The sequence below is a fragment of the Mugil cephalus genome, chromosome 4, assembly GCF_022458985.1.
Source record: "Mugil cephalus isolate CIBA_MC_2020 chromosome 4, CIBA_Mcephalus_1.1, whole genome shotgun sequence".
NCBI lineage: Eukaryota > Metazoa > Chordata > Actinopteri > Mugiliformes > Mugilidae > Mugil > Mugil cephalus.
This window is the reverse complement of record NC_061773.1, coordinates 7,029,620-7,052,054: the sequence shown is the minus strand read 5'-3', so window position 1 is coordinate 7,052,054 and position 22,435 is coordinate 7,029,620. Positions and strand designations below refer to the sequence as shown.

The 22,435-nt window shown below is 43.8% G+C and overlaps 1 protein-coding gene across 4 annotated transcripts in view; it reads left to right on the top strand.

Annotated features, from left to right (window-relative positions):
- The window catches only part of cacna2d2a (calcium channel, voltage-dependent, alpha 2/delta subunit 2a), a 146,110-nt gene that overhangs the window by 55,571 nt on the left and 68,104 nt on the right, over positions 1–22,435 (top strand). For all 4 annotated transcript variants that reach the window (XM_047584226.1, XM_047584224.1, XM_047584222.1 and 1 more), the window contains one exon: positions 21,601–21,660. In XM_047584226.1, the coding sequence (XP_047440182.1) occupies positions 21,601–21,660 (60 nt within the window). The remainder of the gene's footprint in view (positions 1–21,600; positions 21,661–22,435) is intronic.

The window sequence follows — 22,435 nt, the reverse complement described above, 5'->3', positions numbered from 1 at the left end:
TAGTTTGTGTCACACTGTAGTAGACATTGCCCAACCCTTCTGGGGATCACCCGAGCCATTTGGAGTAATTCTCTGGGCGCAGTGGATGCTTGCACCAAATTTAATAACAATCTGTCCATTAATTATATTTCAGTCGGGACCAAAGTCCAAGGGCTACAAGCACAACTTGATCTACTTTCGCAGCGATATACACACCAGACACACTCCAACACATGGTTGTGAACACTCGCACGTTCACGCACGCAGTAAATCACACGTTCCCTCCCATAATCTCATCCCCAATCCCCTGGCCCCTGTCATTCAGATCTATGAACTTCCATTAGCAACCATCTGTTACGACCTGCAGCAAAGCTATTACACTACACACGCTCGCATACACGAATACATGAATGGACACACTTGCCTCGCCCAACGTGCGTGCGGCAGGCTAGCGTCTTGTGTGCCTTGGGAGAATTTGCTGAAGCATCGCCTGTTTAACCTTCAAAGCAGAAGTCACCGGCGCTCGCACGAACACCTGCGATAGCGTCACAATGCTGCTGCCCACCACAGATGCGTCAGAAGGTCAACAACAACGACCCAGAGTGGGAGGTCACTACGAGCACACGCACACAAACGTGCACGCACAGGCTTATGTCACAGCTTCATGCTGTAAAAACAGATTGTTGTATCTCTTCTTTATTCCATCTATAGTATCGGGTCATTCTGTCATTCACACAGATAAAGGTCACAACATCACACCCACTGTTCCTTGGCGGCGTTTCACATTAGACAAAATGTCAGAACCTGATCTGCTTCGTGGCAGCACGCTGCCTCCAGCGCGTTTCCCCTCATCTCCAATGCACACATTTATTTTAGATGTGAATGTACAATTTTCAGCTCCATTTGAATGCTCTGCTTTTTTCCCCCTAAACAAATGTCTGTGTACGGCGCAAGATTTATATATTTTTTTTTTCTTTTGCTGTGTTCCTGCCTCATTCAAAATCGTTCATTTGAGTGACAATATGGGTTCCAGGCAGGAAGTGTGTGTGTGTGTGTGTGTGTGTGTGTGTGTGTGTGTGTGTGGTGTGGTGGTGGTGTGTGGTGCGGTGGTGGTGGCGGTGGTGGTGGAGGGGCTTGATTCAGCATCTAATTATCCAACTTCTTCTTGAAAGGGGAAAAAAAATGCTTTCTGTGTTTAAGCAACTTGTTCACGTAGCGGTAACATCTGCTTCACTCCTTCATTTCCCCGTCAGCGAGAGACAAATGAATAGAAATGACTGCTTTGTGCTTTTATGCAGCCGTCTCTCCAAGCTGCATAAAACATATATTTCGACTCTCCCATGCGCGATTTCGTATCTGCGGAGAGAGGACAGAGGCACTTGAACTGGGAATAGCTGAACCGCAGACTTCTTTATTCTTTCCCATTGCAAGACAGTACTCTTTTCTGTTCTTCTGTTCGTTGTTTTGATTCCTAGAGGGCACAATTGAAAAAGATCATTTTTATGAAAGGGGCTTTTGAAAAAACGCTTCAGCAATCAAATAGAAAATATACAGCGTACCACTGTTTTGTGGGGGGGAAAAAAAATGAAACGAGCACTGCACAAAAATAATGTCTTGCTCAAATAGGCATTTCAATTTTCAGTATGGTTGTCAGCCTTTTAGTGACATCCTATTGTCGAATGCCAAACAGATTTTTTTTTTTCCATATAAGATTATGGTGCGCTGTCCTAAGCAGGTCAGAATCTACTCCACCTTCAATCCCTTCAGCCCTCCATCCCATTACGTCCCTCCACCTGCTTTACCCTCTCATCGCCAAGGCGATTATCTGCCAGCTCCTTGTTATCAGCATCATCAACTGAGAGGCCATAAAAAAAAAAAAAAAAAGGTGCCCCATGGGGGAGGAGGGAAACTTTTGTGGATACAAGCTACAGGGTTAGAGAAATACGGCCCTTTGTATCCCGTTTTTAATTAATCTCATATTAACCACTGCTTTATTGCCTGAATGGTTATTTGCATAAAGTTTAAATTGCACATTATCTGCATGAATTTAGCATTTTTTGAATTGGCCTCGACAATGGAAGCGTTTGTAATGTGTGAAGGTCTTTCTTTTTTAACCTGATCATGAGTGGGAGGCTGGATGTTGCTTTTGAGAAATAAGTAGCTATTGGTGGTAAATAATCCCCATATCTGAGTGTTGGCTTCATATCCGTCGACTGCCTCTGACCACGGGAAGCCGTGCTTTAATTCCAGTGTGATAGAGAGACGGGTTCTGCTCGACTGAGTCCCTTCTTTTATTCCTCGAGGAACGGGCAAGACAAATAATGGGCTTGTGACCTGACAAGGAGCGGTTAGTTCCTGACAGACCACTGATCAGGAGAACAAGGGCTGTTTTCACAGTATGGCGCCCTTACATAACCAGATACACACACACACACACACGCATGCAAGAGCGCTAGATTTTAACAGCAAATGTCTCCTAAATAGTACTTTATCACCCCACCGACAGAGAGGACTGCAGCCAGAACAAAGGGACCAACAGCACTATCCCTCCGTACAAGAAACCACGATGCTAGAGGAAATCTGGGCAAGAAATCAGGAATACATTTACGTGCGCTATCTTGGTAATAGCTTGGTTTTTGATAAAGCCACCGTTCCCACGCAGCTGGGAAGTCAGCTATTCAGAATTCGTCTGTGAAATTTTAGAACCAGGGCTGGGACATTTTTAGTTGATTCACACTAATCAGTAACCAGATTTTGTCATTTCAGTCGTCTATTTTGAGGATTTTGGAGAAAGTTTATGGAAATTGCAAAAATTTCCATAAACTTAATTCCTCGGCTGCACAAAAATGCACAAAATTTATTCCTGGTGGTTTTGTCCTTTTAAAAACAGTAATGCGAGTAATTGAACACGGGAACACTTTTTCCGATTTAATGAATGATTTGCTGTTTCAGCTTCGAGGAAAAAAAAAAACTGTCCTTTCATTTCTTAGGTTTTTGTCTCAGGACAACAGGAAGCATGTCCATTACTGGTTGATGTGAAAGAATAATTACATCTCACCCAGCTGAAAACATCTTGAGGCCGTCCCTGTTTTTCTCTCACAATAAACGAAGCCAGGTTTTGCTCTTATTTTTTATTTTTTTTTGTCTTGCGACCTTTACTTGTTTTGCATTATTATTATTATAGTCATGCTGATGGAAATCCTCCTTACTTCATTTTTATCTCCTTTTTTTTTTTTTTTTAATTTTAAAGGTACGTGTTTTGTTTCTGGAATTTATGGAAACTCTCTTTTAATGGAGCATTTACACCAGCAACTGAAAGCTTCGTATCTTTCTTACCCGTTAAATCTAATAGAATGTTTGAGATGTAATTATAATTTTTTTTATCAATGTGCACTATCACCAGCTATCCTTCCTTTTAGCCACAGAATGTCACATCTCTTTGCTATCACCGCTTGAACCACATGAAAACCTACGTGTCCCTGTACAAGAGAGGAATAAAAGTTTCAGCCGGCACAAATACAGCTGTAATAATCTGGATTCTCCAGTTACAGTAGTGTGGTGTCTTGTTCGATGCGGATGCAGCGGGAAGATAATAGCCGATATATTTAAGTAGATGTTAACACACCAATGATTGAATTAGAGATACGAGATGTCGCCGCATACATTTGCATCTTGATTGGCAGAAAGTTTAGTTGATTTTTCAGCAAAGAAAATGGAAAGCCAAGTGATACACAGATGACCTCAGAAAATTTCCATTGTAATGTAAATGACTGGAAAAATCCCTGAACGTCTTTGATTAGCGATGGCAGTGAATAAAGACATGTGTCAGGTTTTGCAGAAGCAAACTATTCTTTGCGCAGCTTAGAACTTGAGCTCATCTGTACCAGAATGATCCAAGAGATGGACTTCACTGGACTCCTACAGCTTTACCAGGAAACCTCTATCTTTCTGTAAGGCCTGTGCTTCAACAACTGGATGGGCTCAGAGACAATTGGAGGTGATCTTCAGAGAAGCCGTCTCTGCAGGTGCACCCGCCAGTGCTATTGTATCATTCTGCAGCGAAGAAAATGAAAAGTTTTAGTGAAAGACAACGAGGCGTGAGTCTGAAAGGATATGAGCAGTCATGCCGGCCCTATTTCTCACAGGAGGTGTGTCATTCGTTTCTCTCTGCCTGGGAGGCTGTTGAATCTGCTTAGAAATTCTCATCATGGTTAATGTACACAATCCCTTCCACTCGTCCCCACTGAGTCGGGACGCTCACGCAGAGAGGCCAGGAATCAGAGGTCGACGGTGCCTCTGTTTTGCTCTTTCATCAGAGCAAGCAGTTAATCTTTGCTTTGCTCCAGCTTATCTGGGCGCCCGCCACCGCAGCCCTGCTCAGGGAGAGCGGCATCACGCTCCTCGGCCCCGCCGTCCTCCCTCCAATCCCCCCCCACCCCAGCTCAGTTCTCCTTGGCTGGCTGGAGGAGGTGGCTACAGATTGAATTATTCTCTCCATTCCATTTCGACCAAGTTTGCATTCATTTGCACCGCGCTGCCACTTCTCCTCCGTTGTGTTTGTTCCTTAAGTGGAAGCCATTCAGAGTCTGTCTCAGCTTGTTGCATCATCACATATCAGTTGTGGCATGGGTCTGCAATAGTGATTTCACCAAAAAAGAAGCACGGTTTTTATTGGCGTTAGAGCACATTTGCGGAGGCAAATGCCCAAAACCTGCCGGCTGTTTTGCACATGCTCAGTGTGTGTGTGTGTGTGTGTGTGTGTGTGTGTGTGTGTGTGTGGGTGTGGGTGTGTGGGTGTGGATGGGTGGGTGTGGATGGGTGGTGGTGCTGCTTGGAGGGATTTAGGGACCTTCCATTGACATTCAGAGTATTTTTTGATTATTTTGATTGTTTCTCAAATGACCTTTTGATGTGAAAAAGTTACAGCTTGTAAAAGCAGCAGCGTAATTATTGACTGGTTTGACTGACTAATAATTTCTGTCCAATATATATTATCAGCTTGTTGAAGAGAAACGATATGTGCATCAATTCACATATTAGATCCATTCCAACCTTTTACTATCTTAAAAATGATAAAAATGATTTAGTCTCTCTCTTTTCTCCTCCTGTGCAAATGTTAAACAGTAGACCATATACTCAAATAAGCATAACATTATGACCACTTCCTAATATTGTGTAGGTTTCCCTTGTGTCTCCAAAACAGTTGTGACTCATCAGAGAATGGACATGGGTCTTCTGAGGGTGTCCTGTAGTGTCTGGTAACAGGATGTTGTTAGTGGGGGCCTTTGGGTCCTATAAGGTCCTAAGCGGATCATTCCACAGATACTTGATCAGTTTGGGATCTAGTGAATTTGGAGGCCAAGTCAACACCTTGTGCTGTTCTTCATGTTTTCTGAGTCGTTCCTAAACTGTTTGGAAGATAAACGAGTGATATTCAGATATGGCTCCGGACTTCACTCCCGGAAAATGTTTTAAAACCTGTGGTCTTTTAGCAAGTTTAGAAAATTTAAAAACCACTTTGCTAAAATTATGCAAATCTCTAATGTGTTCTCCAGTCCTCGGGGGGAGTTTTGAGTTCAGTCAGTCAAACTGACTGGTCCGTGTGCCTCTCCTTTATTGCCCCCCCATCCATGATTTCTCTCCTGCTGTCTTGAGCTTCGACAGCCTGTCATAGCTCTGTCAGTCCGTCATAACCCGTCTTAACATAATGACCTAACACGTTTCATGATTGGCAGGTGTTTTGCCTACAGGCCAGTGAAGTAGGGAGATGCGGTTTGATGCCCAGTTACTTTGTTTCTTCACTGACTGACACGTCGCTCCCCTCACCACGCCGAGTCAAGGCCCGTCGGTTTGTTTACCACCCATTTAATCCGCCCTTTGTTTGAATGGCTGTGTGGCAGCTTCTGGCTTTTTCTTGGGCTCACTCAAGGCAGTGACCAGGGGGATGGTCTTCCTCTACTGGATGAGTGGCAGAGGACAGGCGCAGGGATTGGAGGAGAAGGGACGGGCAGATAGGAGCTTGCCTGGAGGCAGCTGCACAGGAAAGAGGACGTACTAGAGGGGGTTGTGGGGTGGTTTGCTTCAGAGAGACGGTTGACGAGAATCTCAAACAGTGACCTTGGAAAACCACCTCTATGATAATAATTATCTTACTCTGCCCCCCCCCCATTTCCCTCTCCCCCTCTCGACTCTCTTGCCAGGTTTACTGTCTCTCCTTCTCTCTGCGTGTCTCTCTCCGTTTTTTGTGTGCGTCCTTTGCTCCTGTAATCTTAGCGACCTCAGATAAACGCAACCTAGCTCTTTCTCTTCTTTTTGATACACATTAATCCCTATCATTGATTACAAACTTACAAGCTCCGGTTCAGCTTATCACAATAAGCCTCTACCATTTGACCCCCCCAGAACCCCCCCATCGCATATACTGTAAGATTTCTAACACTGAACAGCATACGCTACATTATACACTCGAGAGTAAGTGTGATTTTGGGAGTTGGATGCAGAATGTTTCTTTAACCCCAAATATAAAACTAAATTTTAAATAAAAAATGGTGTATAAGCGCCCGAACAAGTAGGGAATTAACAATATTCAGTAACACACACACAGTGGTAATAATTAGCATCAATGCGTTACAGTGTTTGCATACATCCCCTGATTACAGTGGCATGCTGGGAAAAAAAAAACTCAATATCAAAGGTTTGACATTTCTTTAAACACACAGCCCAACAATGGGATGGACGCTTTGTGAAAATGAACCCCTCCCTCCCCCCCAGCAGCAAAATGTTATGCATGAGCATCTGTGCAGAGAAGATCCACTGACCTTCAAACACTGAGACAACGCTCGTCACTATTTCAGTGTCTTCGTACAAGAGCTCCGTGAAGATACCCTAGAGCAGATGCTAACAGCTAGTGTGCTAGCGACCAAGTCTGAAAAGACGATGTGCTTTTGCAGTTACAAACAGAAGAAGCCACTGAAGTTAAATCATACTCACTCACGCTGTGTAAGCTAAATTTCTTATTCTGTCTGTGCTGCATAGAGCTTTAGTTTTGTGATAGATGGTATTATTAGGACTCTGGTTTCGTCATTGGTAAATTGCCCATAGGTGTGAGTGTGAGTGGTTGTTTGTCTCTCTGTGTGTTAACCCTGCGATATTCTGGCGACCTGTCCAGGGTGTATCCACCTCTCACCTGATGACAGCTGGGATAGACTCCAGAAACCCCCGCAACCCTAGTGAGGATGAGCGATAGTAGAAGATGAGATGAATTAGTCAAAGGTCAAAGGTCAAAGTTAGTAGTATGAAAAATTATAAACTGATTTCTTCATTGATAGATTTGACTTAAAACACTCTTCTGTGTTTGAATAAAAGTTAAGAGGTTAATGAAGCTATGGTAAATTAGCCGACGGTTTAATCAGCTACTCTGTAAAATATTGATTGATTACTTTAAAAAAATATATATAGACTATTTGAAAGAAAAAAAATGTTGCACCAGCTTTTGTCATAATACACCTGTACTGAGTTTCCTCAGTACAGAAACGCAAAAGGGATTAAGATTATTTTCCAGCCTCATTTCTCATTTAGAGCCGGTCTCTCAGGCTGCCAGCTACCAGTCAACTTGCTGCTGAGTTCTTGGTCCTTTTTAGTAGTTCAGAGGCTATAAACCCCAGAAGAACATATCAATATTTTCTTAAGTTAATTTCCTCTCCCACCTGGAACATGACTGCTGGACACTTTTTTCTGTTAGTGAGTAAATCACACAGAAACACACAAATACAGTTTTTAGTGTCTTTCAAAGCCTAGAAGGTCCCTTTTCACCGCTCACACACTCTGTGCAGGCGCTTTAGTGCGAGCGTTTAATCTAATTCTGACACCGTAAGTGCAAAATATAATCTGGATGATGGCACATTTTAGAGGCACGTCTCATTTCGTCCTCCATCTGTTTTAAAAAGCTCGCTTGCTGCGTGAGCATTTTAGTTGACGCGGTGGTGCCGTTTCTTCGAGGCAGCCCTGGTTAAGCGAAGGCGGAGGAGAGCATCTATTCATTTAAATTGGTGCTAATGGCAGACTATTTAAAAGTCAATTAATTGCTAGGGGCCAAATGCACAGTGGCAGTTAACGCTGTCACAACGCTGGGTAGTAATCGGATGTGTTGATGGGACGTCCCTGTGTGTGCTGGTGTGTATTCCTCCTGCGTTAAACCGGCTGGCCACCTGCTGTACCTCTAAAAGCTCCCGACAAAAGAATAGTCTGTGGTCCTGTGGATGATATTTGTCATCAAGTCAAACGTCATGGGGGAGCAGCATTATCGCCTGGATTCAGTTTTCCCCGTAGTAGGCCTCTATTTGCTTTGTCATAAAAGCGTTTTTCTGTTTTAGTTTGCTCAGTTTTCTTTTACTTTGCGCCATTGTTTGGTTGGAATCAATGCCCTCTGTTTGTTTTTCCTGAGTGTGCCGTCGCGGTCATCATTTGCATTCATTCTCACCTTTTCATCCTCTTCCTCACTTTGTCACCTTCCTCTGTATGACAGAAAGAGGGAGAAGGCCGGAGATCGATGTTAGGCCTGCGCGCGCCGGGACCGGCAGCTGGCTGAATCGGAGTGATCGATCAGGCACAGAGCATTTACGCTGCCAGACTGCTGGGCCTTTGTGGATGGAGATTATTTCTAAATTATTACAGGAGGCAGATGCTTGTCAGTAGACGCTCTCTGTCAAGGTTAGACTGCATCAGTCTACCTCCTTTTTCTTCGCTCCCTCCCTCCATCACACCTTTCGCTTTTTCTTCTGCATTAGCTCATTTTTTCTTTCACCATTTTCTGCTTTCCTGCACGGGGGTACTCTGTGATTTTAGACGTTCCATTTTGCCATTTTATTTTATGTAGACGCCTTTCAAGCGGGCTATCGTTTTCTTAACAGCCGACATTTCGAGCATGTTATAGGTGAGATAAAAGGCGAACAGTGTGTACCACTCGGGTAATGAGAAACTCAAAATGACATCTCTTGAATTGACTTTACACCCAAAGCCAGAACAGGCCGCCCAGTGCAATCTTTGACCGATGTTAGTCTATAATGATGCCGAATATACCACCAGGCTGCCGTGTGCCAATGTGTGAGAAGCTTTTTCCAAAATGAGTTTGTCCTGTGGAATGATTTAAATAAGGCGTTTTCATCCTTCAGCATCTGAGTGCCTCAAAAACACATGTATCCGTGTGGCTTGTTTGCATCTCTGTGCTGAATGAGTGTGTTTAGAACTGGAAGTTGGAGACGTCTCTAGTGTTTGTGTTTCAGCCTTGTTAGGGTGCTTCTTGTACGCCCCGGGCTCTACGCCTTGTCTTCTGGTCATTTTATTCAGATCTGTGTTTTATTCTGTGCTCAGCATGAATTAACTCACTTATACAGTGGGGAATGGGTTATAGATCTCATATCTTGCCCAGTTCCTCTCTCCCCCTGGACATATCTCAGACACTGCCATAGTGATGCTTTTTTCTTTTTTTTTAATGTAGAAATCTGCTTTCAAGATCTCTGCAGGATGTCGGCGTACAAGGCTTCAGTCTGAACTAAACCTGATTTAACATCCATCTAATACTTTGCAGCCACTGCCACTGTTGGTAATATTATTTTTTATCTGCAAATCTGCATCCAACCCCTAATCAAAATGATCTGATATATAATAAACTTCCTGGAGGTTCCCATTAAAGGGCAGCGTGTTGTCTTTGTCACAACATGAATCTCAATTTATTTTTATTGCATCTACAGTCTCTGTATACCCTGGATTAGTCCCAATGCAAATTTCATTTTACCTAAGATTCAACAAGATAATATGAGTCATTTCAAGACGGAGGTAAAAAGTTACATACAGCGCTGAAGCAAACACGATATTTATATGTTTCTCCCTTTAACTGGATGAATTTATTCAAAGACTTTCTCAGCTTCCAGGACCATTTGCATGTTTGCCAACCGACATGGTGGACTGTGAGGTGTATAACATACATAAAACAATTTCCTGAATGGATTCGAAACTGAAATCTCACTGCATGAACTAAACTGGTTTTCCTCTTTTTATTCTTTATTTTTTAGTTGTTCAGGCTGACAGTACTGACTGTATTGAATATTCACTACCACACAGTAATTGTATATTTACATAATTAGTTTTCACCTCTTTGTATTTCTTACGAATGTTAGCCTTGATCTATAAAAAGTAAAAAATCTGCTTTCCACCCATTGCAACTTATTTTTTTGTGCATTTACTGTTCATTTTGTTGTATCACATGTTATATTGGTGCGTCTGTGCAGTTCGTAGCAGTTCCTCAGTGTGTGGTCCATACAGTTTGTGGGAGTGGTAATTCATTCATAATTAAGTGCAAATGTGTCTTGGATGGCTCTTTAAAGTGTCGATGACGTTTCACAAAAAAAGGGAAAAAAATCACAACAGCTTAGGAGAAACAGACATGTGACTGCAAAGGAAGCTCTGTGATTATTTCCTAAGACGGGAGGGGAGGGAACACGTCGGCGTCGGGAGAGTTTCTAATGACGGCTCCAGCTATAATACCGACAGCGTGTTTGCTTTGCGTTTAATCGGCTCCTCCAAATTGGCTCGCGTCAAGGAGCCGAGTCGAGCACTTGTGAATTCTGCGCGTCGACGCGCGGTTGAACATTCGGCAAATCGCCTCTCATCGACTGAGGAGTGTAGAGCGAGTGAGGACCAGATGTGGAAGACTGGTCAAACATTTACACTGTCAGACGGACGTCATTTGCATTAACATATGAAACCTGCCAGCGAGCCGGCTACCCTCAACACAAAGAGGACGCTGTCCTTCATTTGTTAGTCGGACGGCATATTGACTGAAAGGTGTGACAGATTATCATTTCAAATTTCATCGCTCTGTGCCGGCCATCTAAACCTAAAATGGATTATGGATCCATCTCGCGTCGTGTTTTCTACTGGAAATTTCATGTTCGCAATGGATTCACAAACACACAAGACCTGAAGAGACAAGAAGACAATGATGTAGTAAATATAAAGGTGTAAACGTCACTTCAGTTGTAGACGTATGAAGACGAGTGATTAAGGTAACCTGGTTTAGTGCGTTCACATTGCTCCACGGTTGACTCCGTGTATTTAAATGCCAGGCCACTTAGCTCCATTTCTCTCTAGTAAAAAAATATCTCCTCCGGGAGGCATTGAGTGTGGAGTGGGGGAAGTAGAAGAAAAGAAGAATGGAGAAACGGAGCTAAGATGAAGTGTGGATGGGGAGAGAGGGGTGATGAGAAGACGGGAAGTTGGGGTGGGGGGGTGGGGGGGGATTAATTGTTCACCCAGGAGAGCGAGATAACATCAGATGTTTAAAAGCCACCACAACTAATCCTGTCATTTCTTGGGCTAGAATAATGAAAATGGAGAAATGATATCTGGTGGAGAAATGGAAACCGAGCTAATCTGTATGCCTGTAACGAGCACATGTTTGTGATTGCTAAACGGTCTACAGATTAGAGTATATTTCTGCTTGCGCGGTGTCATTTTCCGGTGTGATGGCGGTTTAAAAAAAAAAAGAAAAAAGAAGAAGAAGCTTTTAGTGGATGCAGCGTTGCTGTTTTTCCTCCTCAGCCCATTATACTTGTGTAATTTCTCATGTATAATTGGTCGCGTAATTGGAAGATATTCGACATTTAACATGGATTTCATAGGTGAAGCGCTCTATGTTCAGACACCATGAGCTGCCTTGTATGTTTCCACAAACATATCAGTGGTTTTTTACCATGTTTTAGTCCATTAACTGCAAATCACATAATTTTTCCATTATTTCTGACATTATCCCAAAGCGCACCATATGGTTTCGGATTGATTTCCTAACTGTCGACAGATATTTACATTCATTTCATTACAGTATAAAAATCGACACACATGGATTAGATTGTAGGTAATTGCACAACAGCTGCAGAAAAAAAATAAGCTACTGGATGGAAAGAAGAACTGATTTGGATTATTTGAATTTGGAGTCATAGATGTTTGATGATTATAATAGTATAGTTATTATTAGTGTGATAATAGATCCCATGCACGAAATGAAAGGCAACTTTATTCCTTGTTGGAATTACTGTGAAACAGCAGCTGCCCCCTGAAGGTGGGAAAAAATAAAAACATATGGTGCGCTCTGCCTCTGCTGCAACGTATAGAAAATACAGTTTGCAGTTAATGAACTAAAACATTAAAACCATCTGTATGGTCCTTTAAAGCTTGGTGCGCGTCTTCTCTACCCCACTCCTGACAGCTTGCTCTTTTATCCTCGTAGCTCTCCTCTTCTTCTTCTTCTTCTTCGCTGACCCACACCTGCCGTTCTCTCCATCATGCCTTCAACCCTTCGTCCCGCAGCTCCCCCCTTCCTCCCCTGTCATATCTGTCATAGACGTTCAGTCGCTGCCGTGGCTCTAGGCGTCAAATTTAATTTGGTTTCAATCTGCTGTAATTGCTTTGAGAGACGGCCGTGTCTGCATGTTTTTCCTCTCTTATGTCTGCTAGAATACTGGATACGGCGTGCAAATGCGTGTGACTCGCGCGCTCGGAGAATACGGCCGAAGGTGTGTGCTCATGTGTAAGTGGCGAACAAACGACCGGCCGCATATTGTCGGTGATACACTTTGTCAAACATCAGCTGCTGCCACTGGACTCTGGCACATTGACAGAGGTTTTGTCAGACAATGTTCACTTTCTCTTTGCTTCCAAAAAAAAATAAAAAATCACAAGATATCTTTCTGGTAACACAAATTGACCTTTTTAAGCACCCTTATAAGCTCTGAAAGTGAACTTCTTTTATTAATCCTCCAGTAATCTTCAAGGAGGAGGGAGGTTGATTGAAGTAAAGGGCAAAAATGGACAGTAAAAACAAGGTGCTTGCCCTTGAACCGCGGACGGTGCTGTGGAGAGGTGAGGTGAAAGGAAGGGGGTGCTAAGCTGATGGACTGAGATAACGTTGGTATGGCTCTGGGCAAAGAAAAAAAAAAATGAAATGAAAAATCAACTGCATCTGTGACATTTTGTAACCCTCCCTCTAAGTCACTGGAGAAACAACGTAACAAATCATGTTTAAAACCGAATTTGAATGCACTAATGATGACATTCCAGGAATTTGTTCTCAGCATCTGTGTCTCTCCAACAGCGGCGCTTCCGTCCAAGCTCAGCCGTCGCTGTACGTCTGCCAAAGAAAGGGCACGGAGAATACAAATGAGTGCATAATTGATTGCATGTTGATTTACGAGGGCTCTTTTGGCCTGATTGCGAGTGTACAGTGTGCACATACGTCTGGGTGGAGGTTGGTGTGTGACCCGTGGTGACTGAGCCCTGGTGTGTGTGCGCGTAGAGAGTACGGTCGTGCTCGGCTTTCACTCAAGGTTGAGGACTTTGAACCTTTGCCCGCTCATTTCATGCGCTTGTGTCGCTGTTCTCACGTCGTGATCCAGGACGGTGTTGGCGTCGCCAGAGGTTTTTGTGAAGGTGCAACGCAAATTACAGATTGATGAAACGTAGAGTACCGGCATCATCTGTCAGCCTGGTTCTGCCTGTGTACATCCCTCTCACCTCTGATTGAGAAGACATTTGCTCCTGATCCTGACGCCGTTTCGCTGTTCATGAAGTCTCACACACCTGTTAAGACGCCCAAAAACAGCAGTCGTTCGCTCAGTTTATTTGCAGACTTGTCACCATTTGTTCTAGACAGTTTTCTCCTTCTCAGGAACATTCGAGGTTGATTTTAACGGGCTGCTACAAGAAAGAAAGATGACAAATTAAAGCGTATATATACACTTTAAGATGTATAAATACATATTACATAAATGCACCTTCCTGGCTGCTTCCCTCCCTCTGTGTTGTCCGGCTGATGCCAGTAACAGCAGGAGAGGCTGGGCATGTCTGGCTGCTTGGGCTCGCTGTTCATTGTTTGACACATCGTTGCAGACACTGGCGTGTCACTGAGCTGATCCTGGCCCCGTCAACCCGCTCTCTGCCTGCGCGCTCACCCTGAGCCCCCTGCTGGCCTCAGCATGTAGGACTCCTGGTCACCTGCGAGCAGCTGCGGATCCGTGCTCTGTCGACTCGCAACACTGTTCTTGCGGTGACCTTGTTTGCCATTTGCATCCTTTGAATTTCGTGCTGCATGTGCGCGTCCGTGGCCTGCGTCTGGGTGCGGCTCGCAGATAGGGCTGTTTGTAGTGTTTGTCCCACATGAGCCTTGATTGAATTTACAGTAGCGGTTGCTGCGGTGAATGATAATGTGCTGTACAATGGTCTCTGGCCCACTTCTGCGCTATGTTGTATCTGTCACTAGGCCTCATAGGCTCCGTGGTGTGAGTGAAATGGATATTACTCAGGGTGTCTCAAATGAAACTAAAGGCGTTCCAGTTGCGAGGGAATTAGTTTTCAGTGACAATTATTATTATTGAGATTCTTCAGCAGTCTGTCATATATTAGATTAGCTCATTTACTCCCGTGACATTGCTTCCAACTTAATCATATTTTGATTATATCCATATTGTAAATGTAGAAGTCGACTGATTAGCACACAAGAGCTTATGATCAAGGTCAATTATATCTGGTGTAGCTCTGAAGAACCTTTATGAGGGAGTTTAGCTGCTGCACAGAGCCACCGCATTGTTCCATAGTCAAGACAGCTGCCTTTTTTGTGTGTCGGCGAACTACACAGAAGCTACAGCACAATGCTGGCAATCTACTGTGGAAATGTGGCGTCGCTGTCGGCCTGCGTGGAGCGCGGAGAGGCTGGTGTTTGATTTTGAAAAGCTGGTGAGCTGCTGCTGCTGCTGTGAGTGGGTGACAGCTCGCATCTTCCGCAGCCAGACTCTGTGCAAACAGCGGAGTGGAGTTGGGGACGCGCTGTCGCGAGTGGGGAAGTGCAAAAGAAAGTGTTAACATTTCCGTTGTGGTCGGGGGAAGATTATGGGGGAAAGAAACAAAGGCAGGGATTATCTCAGCACATGCTACAATAGCGCTACGCACGCAGTCTCTGCAAACGGCCTGCCACGGGCTGCTTTGGATCTCAGAACAAAGGCTGGGTCTCCCACCCATCCATGCAGATCCTCCTTGTTGGAGTTAGCTAATAAGGACTACAATACCCAACTGACAGTAGCAAACCAACCAGGGACCTGGAATTAAGGGTCATTATTTTGCCTCATTGTGGACTTTTACAATGTTTGGTGACTCCGAAGGAGAGAGTCTATTCTTATTCTCAGTGTCCTCCTTGCAGCACGGGATCTTTAAAATTTGGTGGGTTTGTCATTTCAGTCACTCCACACTCACAGAAGCGTTTAATAATGCAAGCAATAAATACATGCCAGAAGTTTTCTTGCTTCTCCTCGTTTCATCATTCGTTACCGAGGACGCCTGTGTGCTGTGAAGTCAATTAAACTGTTTTGAAGTCGGTCCGTGAATATGTTGGAATTAATATGGCGTTAGAGGAGGGAGAAAGTTTGAGGGCAGTAAACTGAGACAGATGGAGAGAAATGGAGTACAACATATGATGGCGGGATAAAACCGCCGCGCCAAGGGAAGAGATAAAAGGATGGTGCGAGGATGAAAGAGGGTGGTGGCGGCGAGGGTGCAAGGCGAAGTGAAAGTGAGTTTGTCTGTGATGCTTTAAAATTCTGGAGTGGAAAGTCCCTCCATCTGTTATTGTGGGACGGTTCTGACTCAGTGATTTCTATGATTGGCCTTAATCCCGGCCGAGTGGAGAAGACAGAATGAAGAGCTTAAAGCAGACTGCTCTCACTCTGACAGGCTCCACTGGCGGCTGCTGCTGCTGCTGCTGCTGCTGCTGCTGCGCTCAGTCTGCCGCCCCCTAATGGGCTAACTGCTGCATGACATTGCATCTCTGCACGACTTCAGCACACCGAGCAGCTTTTAGGGCCGTGACACAATAGTGACTTTTTTGATGTAATGGGAATTCATCAGCAGCTATGACGCGCAGCAGTTTTCCCTGACGGGACTGTAATGCTCCTTGAATGTGTGTGTGAACAATGTCGTCGAATGTCCTTATTCACCACAAACACAACAGTGCCCAGAGACAAACCATGTCCTTTAAGCTGTCTCCAGTAAAAAACATGCCGCTGCTCAGGATTCTTATGTTTCTCAATAGGTGTATGATAGAGACAGAGCAGATGCTGTTATTGATGATGCTGTATCTGCATATTTATTTCAACATCGTCAGAGTGAGCCTTAACGGTTCTATATTTAGACATCTTTCCTAAAGAGGTTAGCCACTTGCCATTAAGATCACAGTCACTGTTCGCAGCAGCCAATCATTGGAAAATTTACTAAAGGTCCTTCCTTTACTGTATTAGTCGCTGTGAGAAGGTTAAGCGACCTCGGCAGAGTCATTTCACAGTCTTTTGGTCCCCAAGGTGACTCGAGTGTTCCCAGAAACCGAGCTAAGGGGGTCGTTTGGAACATGTCGAGTGCCTTATTCAAAGCCGCAATCACATGTACAGTCCGTGTCGTGTTTTCTCAAGTGGCCTCTCGCTCAAACACACACATTGTTGGGCTGTTTTGGAGGGTCCCTCCAGATCACACAGACGACAGTGTGGTGCGCGTCGAGTGCCCTTTAAGTTAATGCTTAGTGGTAGGGCGTAACAGGCTACAGCAATCACGCGGGCGGCCCAGTGTCTCTCTGGCGCTCACCACAGCATGACGCTGTCCGTCCCTGGCGTGCTGTCATTCCCTTAGAAATAACATGACTTTGAGTGATTAAACTGCTCCCCTCTGGAACAGAGCAAACCGAACAGTTATAAATATTAAAGATCGTAATCGTCTCATGCTGAGCTTTTCGTTATTTTTTTTCCCCCGCGCTGCCTTCTTGCTGCGTGAGTTCACAGTGAGGGAGCACGGCTTTTCACTTGGTGATGTCTTCGACAGCAGAGACATCATCAAGCTGCTGTAGCTTTCTCTTTGCCTGTTTGAACAATTACCATTTCACCTGCAGTACTACAGTGTACAGTGTTTGCATACAAGACAGATTCCATTGTGCATTGTTCAAGTCTGCAGACCTTGTGGAGGCACTTCACATGCCACTATCCATTACAGAGTTGTGTTTATGGTTCTTGACCTTGCCTGAAGGCTGGATGACGAATGGCCCGACGTGTGATGCATTTTGTGTCAAGGTTACAATAGCAATAACATTAGAGCTTCATGCTCATGTTGTTGACTGTGTTGGTGTATTTGTCTGCATGCTATAGTGTTATTTTCTGTGTTGTGTGGGCCTGTACTGAGCTTATCTCTGCTGTACTGTGCTGATCTCACTATGCTCATCCAGTGCTCTAAGCTGCTTGGGCTCCAGCCACCAACATAGATGATATATCCCTGTCCCCCTCCTTCCCACATCTCTCACTCTGATTCATTGGCTGTTTGTGCTGCCCATCCATCTGGGCCAACACAGAGGAAGGAAAGACACATGAAGACACATGGCTGTTTTGGAGCTCGGGGACTGCATTAAGCTGCTAGGCAAAAGATAGGGTCCCGGAGAAATGGTGGCCGACCAGGACAGCTGGAGAAACCGAGAACTTAAAGAAAAAAGATGTGTCAGCCAATGAAAGAGAGAAAAATAGATTTTGTGAAAGAATAGAGATTCTTGCTGACAGATTAAATCCTGAGAAAAAGGCTGAGGTAAAGGGATGAAAAGGTAGCTAGATCTCAGGTCATGAGGCATGGTAGAACTGTTAATCACACGCAACGTATCAATAAACTTTTGAATTCTCTTCCTCAGAAGTTGTGCCATAATTTCGATAATATAATTTCAAGAACAAGCACTAACTGTTTTATATATTATATCTCAGTTAGGGGTGGGCGATATGGAAAAAATACCATATCACAATTTTTAAAAAATAATATCATGATTTCGATTTTATCAAGATCTTAAATTGAAGAATGAAAAACAGCCAATTTAGTCCAAAGAACCTTTCTTAATAGATTTTATTTTAAGTAGTCGCAGTTTTGCCTGCATGTGCAAACAAACAAGTTTAAGGTAAACAACAACAACATTCTAATAAAGTGTACTCTTGCAAAAGTAGTTACAGAACGTTTTCTACTGTCTTGAACGGTACCATATCTTTTGCAAGATAAAAGGTACCTGCTTCTATTACCTCTTTCCATCACTTGCTTGACTTGTCATACGGAGTTCCTTTGTTAAACACCTGTGTTAATGTTGACTGTTTTGGTCTTACGCTAGCTGCTGCCTCCGCCTGCGGTGCTGGTGCCGCCGGGCCCCTCGCTTTTTGGCTCTCAGCATATTGTTTGGGATGCTTCCTCTTCTGGAAAATCCAAACCAATTCCATATAATGGAAGTGGATTTTTTTTGTAGTGACCAACTCCATTTGGCTTTCAGCCATGGCTCTCCATGCAGCTACCGCTACACACATAAACAAGGAGGCGGGTAAGAAAGCGTGTTACTGTTCGTTATTCGCTATGATTGGTCGGTCAGGTTGACGACATAATACGTCTGGTGCGACGGTGCATCAGCATAGAACTGCAATTTATGGAATGTGCCCTAGATGATCCCAAGATCTTTTCAGTTTGACAGATCGTCTTCACGTTGTAATCGTTCACGATTTAATATCGTCATATCGCCCACCTCTAATCTCAATATATTTGTTGCAACTACAAATACACTACAACCTTTTTGTTTATACTAAACCTATCCTTGAGGTTTGCGGAGGGTGCATTGCTTTGCTTTCAACTTACTACAGAATGGGATCCTCGCACCCGCTGTTGTCCAACATAATTTGCATGTTTTCAGTGTGTGCTTGTTGTCTGACTTTTTAAACCAAAAGCGTCTCCATGTCCACTTTTTCACCAACTCATCTTCCGTTTTGTTTGTGTGCAACACTTTTTGGTAAAACAAAGCAACATAGGCTCCACATTTTCCAGAAGATATACTGGTGTAGGCCGATGATGGCGAAGCCTGTGGCAAATCAGTTTTTTCTTTGCGGGTGATTAGGCACGGTTTAGTACATTGCTGTCCCCCACTGGTATAGTTATTTTTTTGCCAGTTTGGACCTCTTAGGGCTCCACAGGTAAGCAGGGTTGAGACAAAATCCATCCATTCCATTCTGTCTAACACGGAGCTTACAATACAGTGAGATTATTGCTCTCTATTGTGACTCTGTTTTTCCCAAACTGTTAGTTTTATCAAGAGATTACGACTTTGGCTCTGTCGCTTAGCAAAGCTGACCCTACCAGAAGGCACACAGTTTGTCTGTGAAGGTTCTCAGTTATCCTGGTCATGGTTTGTCCAAAATCGTAAGGAAGGACAACCGGACTTGTAGTGTTTCTTGAAGACGATTCACCGCTTATCCAAGTGGCTTCTTCACTCCTACGTGACTGGTGGGGAGTTGGGTTTAAATAGGAACATCTATGGATGTAGCCCAAAAGAAACTCGCTTAACTAGCATCTAGTCATTAACAGACACCACTCAAGCAAGTGCAGTTCAAGTCCAGTTGCCTTTCTTTACGCTTTTGGTTATAGCCTTTTCTAATGAACTCTGGTAATAATTTTAATTAGCTATTTGGATCCTTAATTCATTGTTTCAGTGGCCCAGTGTCTCATTAGGACTTGAATGAAAGCTTGTTCAGGTGATTAAAATCGCAGTGCAAATGTGTAAAGGCACAGAAGACTTAAAATGATTTTCTGCTATAATGTGTCGCAAATTAGGTTAGTGGTATCACATTACAGTACGTAGACACTCTGAGCCATTAGGCCCTATATGGCATCGCAAAGAGCTTGATATCCTGGCCCATGAGGTTGAGCAGCGTTGTTTCTTTAGTAGCAGGAGGGTCTGCTAAGATGAGGAGGGCGGCGTTCTTAATAGAAATAGGACGGCCTGAACTGTAATGAGAGTTTTTGTCTTGAGTGTTTTTGGTAGATAAAAAGCCTCCCATGATAGGGGACGGATTCCTTCAGCGTGTGCCCACAAACGAATTAGCTGTCACTGTAGCAGGGGCCTAAATACGGTTAGTCATTTTTGAGCCTTGGGACTTTCACACTGTTCTGGTACAAAAATAAGATCGCCCTCTAGAGGCCTGGGGAAACCTAGATACAGAGGCACAAGAGAGAAGGGAAGAGGGAGGGATGGAAGGATGTATGGTAGAGAAGAAAAGAGAGAAACCTCACCATATTTGCCACTTGAATGATTTACTCCAGAAGAAGCTAACATGCAGTAAACTTCCTCAGGGATAAGCCTAAGCTACAGTGGGCAGTGGTTTTTAAAGTTTGAAATGATGATATCCTTCCATATACTGCAGTAGAGCAGAGGAGCACAAAACATCAATACACATTCACTCTAACTCCTAAAAGGCACTCCATGACACCACCTGCTCTTTATATCGGAATACGTTTCCTCCAGTTTCACATTTGTTGGTCTCCCTCTCCCAGGGTCGTCTCTTGTGAGTGTCCCTTGGCAATCATATGCATGTTTTAGGAAATACTTAATGTGGACATTAAATACTTGGTACAAGGGACCTTTCATCGTGTTTACATGTTTAAACATGTTAAGGCCTGTGACACACCGAGCTGACGGCCTTTTTCTGTCTGTGTTGAACCATCCGTTTGTGTCCCTAGTTTTTGTGGGTTGTCCTGCACCGTTGCCACTAGTGGAACCACCAGCTGTAGCTTTTCAAGTGATTACACATGGTGGATTGGTGGTGGAACAAGTCAGTCAGAGACATCAGTCTGACTGATTGGCTGATCAACTAGACAAACGAAAGGGAGGACAGTAAACAAAATAACAAACTCTAAAAGTCACCTAAACCTGTATGCCAACTAATCAGCGTGGTTCAATAGAGGCCAGATGTGTACATGGTTTGTTGGTCGTCTTAGCACGAAAACAGACTATTTCTGTGGTGGTATATTTAAAGTGCAACATTTTCTCTAAACACAAACACAGTCACAGTCGGACCTCGTTGCTGGTGGTTCTTTGAGGTCTATGTGGTGTGTCTGTGCCTTGAAAGTAGGGGTGGGTAGAGGCAAGGACTTCACGATACGATAAGTATCACGATACTTGAGTCACGATACAATACATTATTGCGAAATTGCGATATATTGCAATATTCTACATGGAGGTCGAGGTGAAGAAGTCATTCACGATCGTCCCAATATTCGATATAGATTGATTTACAGCAAATGTTGCTTCCTATCTTCTGTTCACTTAACAGCTAACACAGACACAACTGTATCTTGTCAAGAAACAAACTAGAGAAAAGTGCACGCAGCCACCCTGCAAAGAAAAGCATCAGAACTGGCTTCACTTCATTTTATATTTCAATTAGGAAAATCTTTAATATTTGTTTTCAAAAGATAATAAAAGCTCACCAGTTACAGCTTTTAAAACTGCTGTCTCTCAAAGATCTTCTTGTGGTGCTCTGCTCTAATTTGGACTGAAACATGAAGGAGGGCAGTTGTTCTTGGGTTTGCCTTCTGCCTTCTCATCTGAATTATCCAGTTTAAATAGGGAACAAGGTCACCATCTTGCTGCCCGTTTGTCTGTCTCACACACAGGCGCGCACGAACACGCTGACACAAATCAATGACCTATTGCCTTCTGATACTCACACTGCTGTTTTCCGTGTTTCCTTACAGAAACTGGCCAGGGAGGCAGAGCAGCTTCAGAAGGAGCACGTATGGCAAGATGGTGTGACGGTAAAGTAGGACACCCACTCCTCTCCCTCCTTCCGGAGACGTCTTCTGTCTTTTTTTCCCGTTTCCTATTCTAAGCAAACTGGTTTATCTTCCCGTCATTTGCCCGTTCCCATATGTTTTCCAATGTCCCCTCACTTTACCAATTTTACTTGTAACCCTTTGTTGACAATGTGATCAGCATCACAGAGACAATGTGGTAATTAGTACACTAACAATCGCAAACGCAGCCCAACATGTATCCACACACACTGATCTGCCTATGTTTGGTCTGCGGTATTATCTGAGAGCTTTCAGCGAGTTCACTTTCAAAGGCCACATCAACTTCAACATTGCATTCTCTTGCAGCTGACCTTTAAAATATGGAATATCCGCTCCTGAAATCTAAAAAGAGGAGAAATGGCATTATTCTGGCACGTGTGTTTGTTAGTCTGTGTGCTCCACTGACTCTAAAATTTGCAAACATTCAAATGCTCCATAAATAGGCATGCATATTCATTTTCGCACACACACACACACACACACACACACACACACACACACGTATATATGCATATATGTATAGAGTCTCAAATGACACATGTACATTCCCCACTGTCTTATCCTCTGTCTCCAGGGAGACAAGCTTGCTGTTATGGTACACTTCCCACAAATGGATTTTTAACCCCACGCCTCCTGGGGGATATTTGAGAAAAGGCTTTACTTTAACTGATTTAAAACGAATAATTATGAGCCCTGCAAAGTCCATTTTTATTCACGGTTGCTTACACTCCGAAGC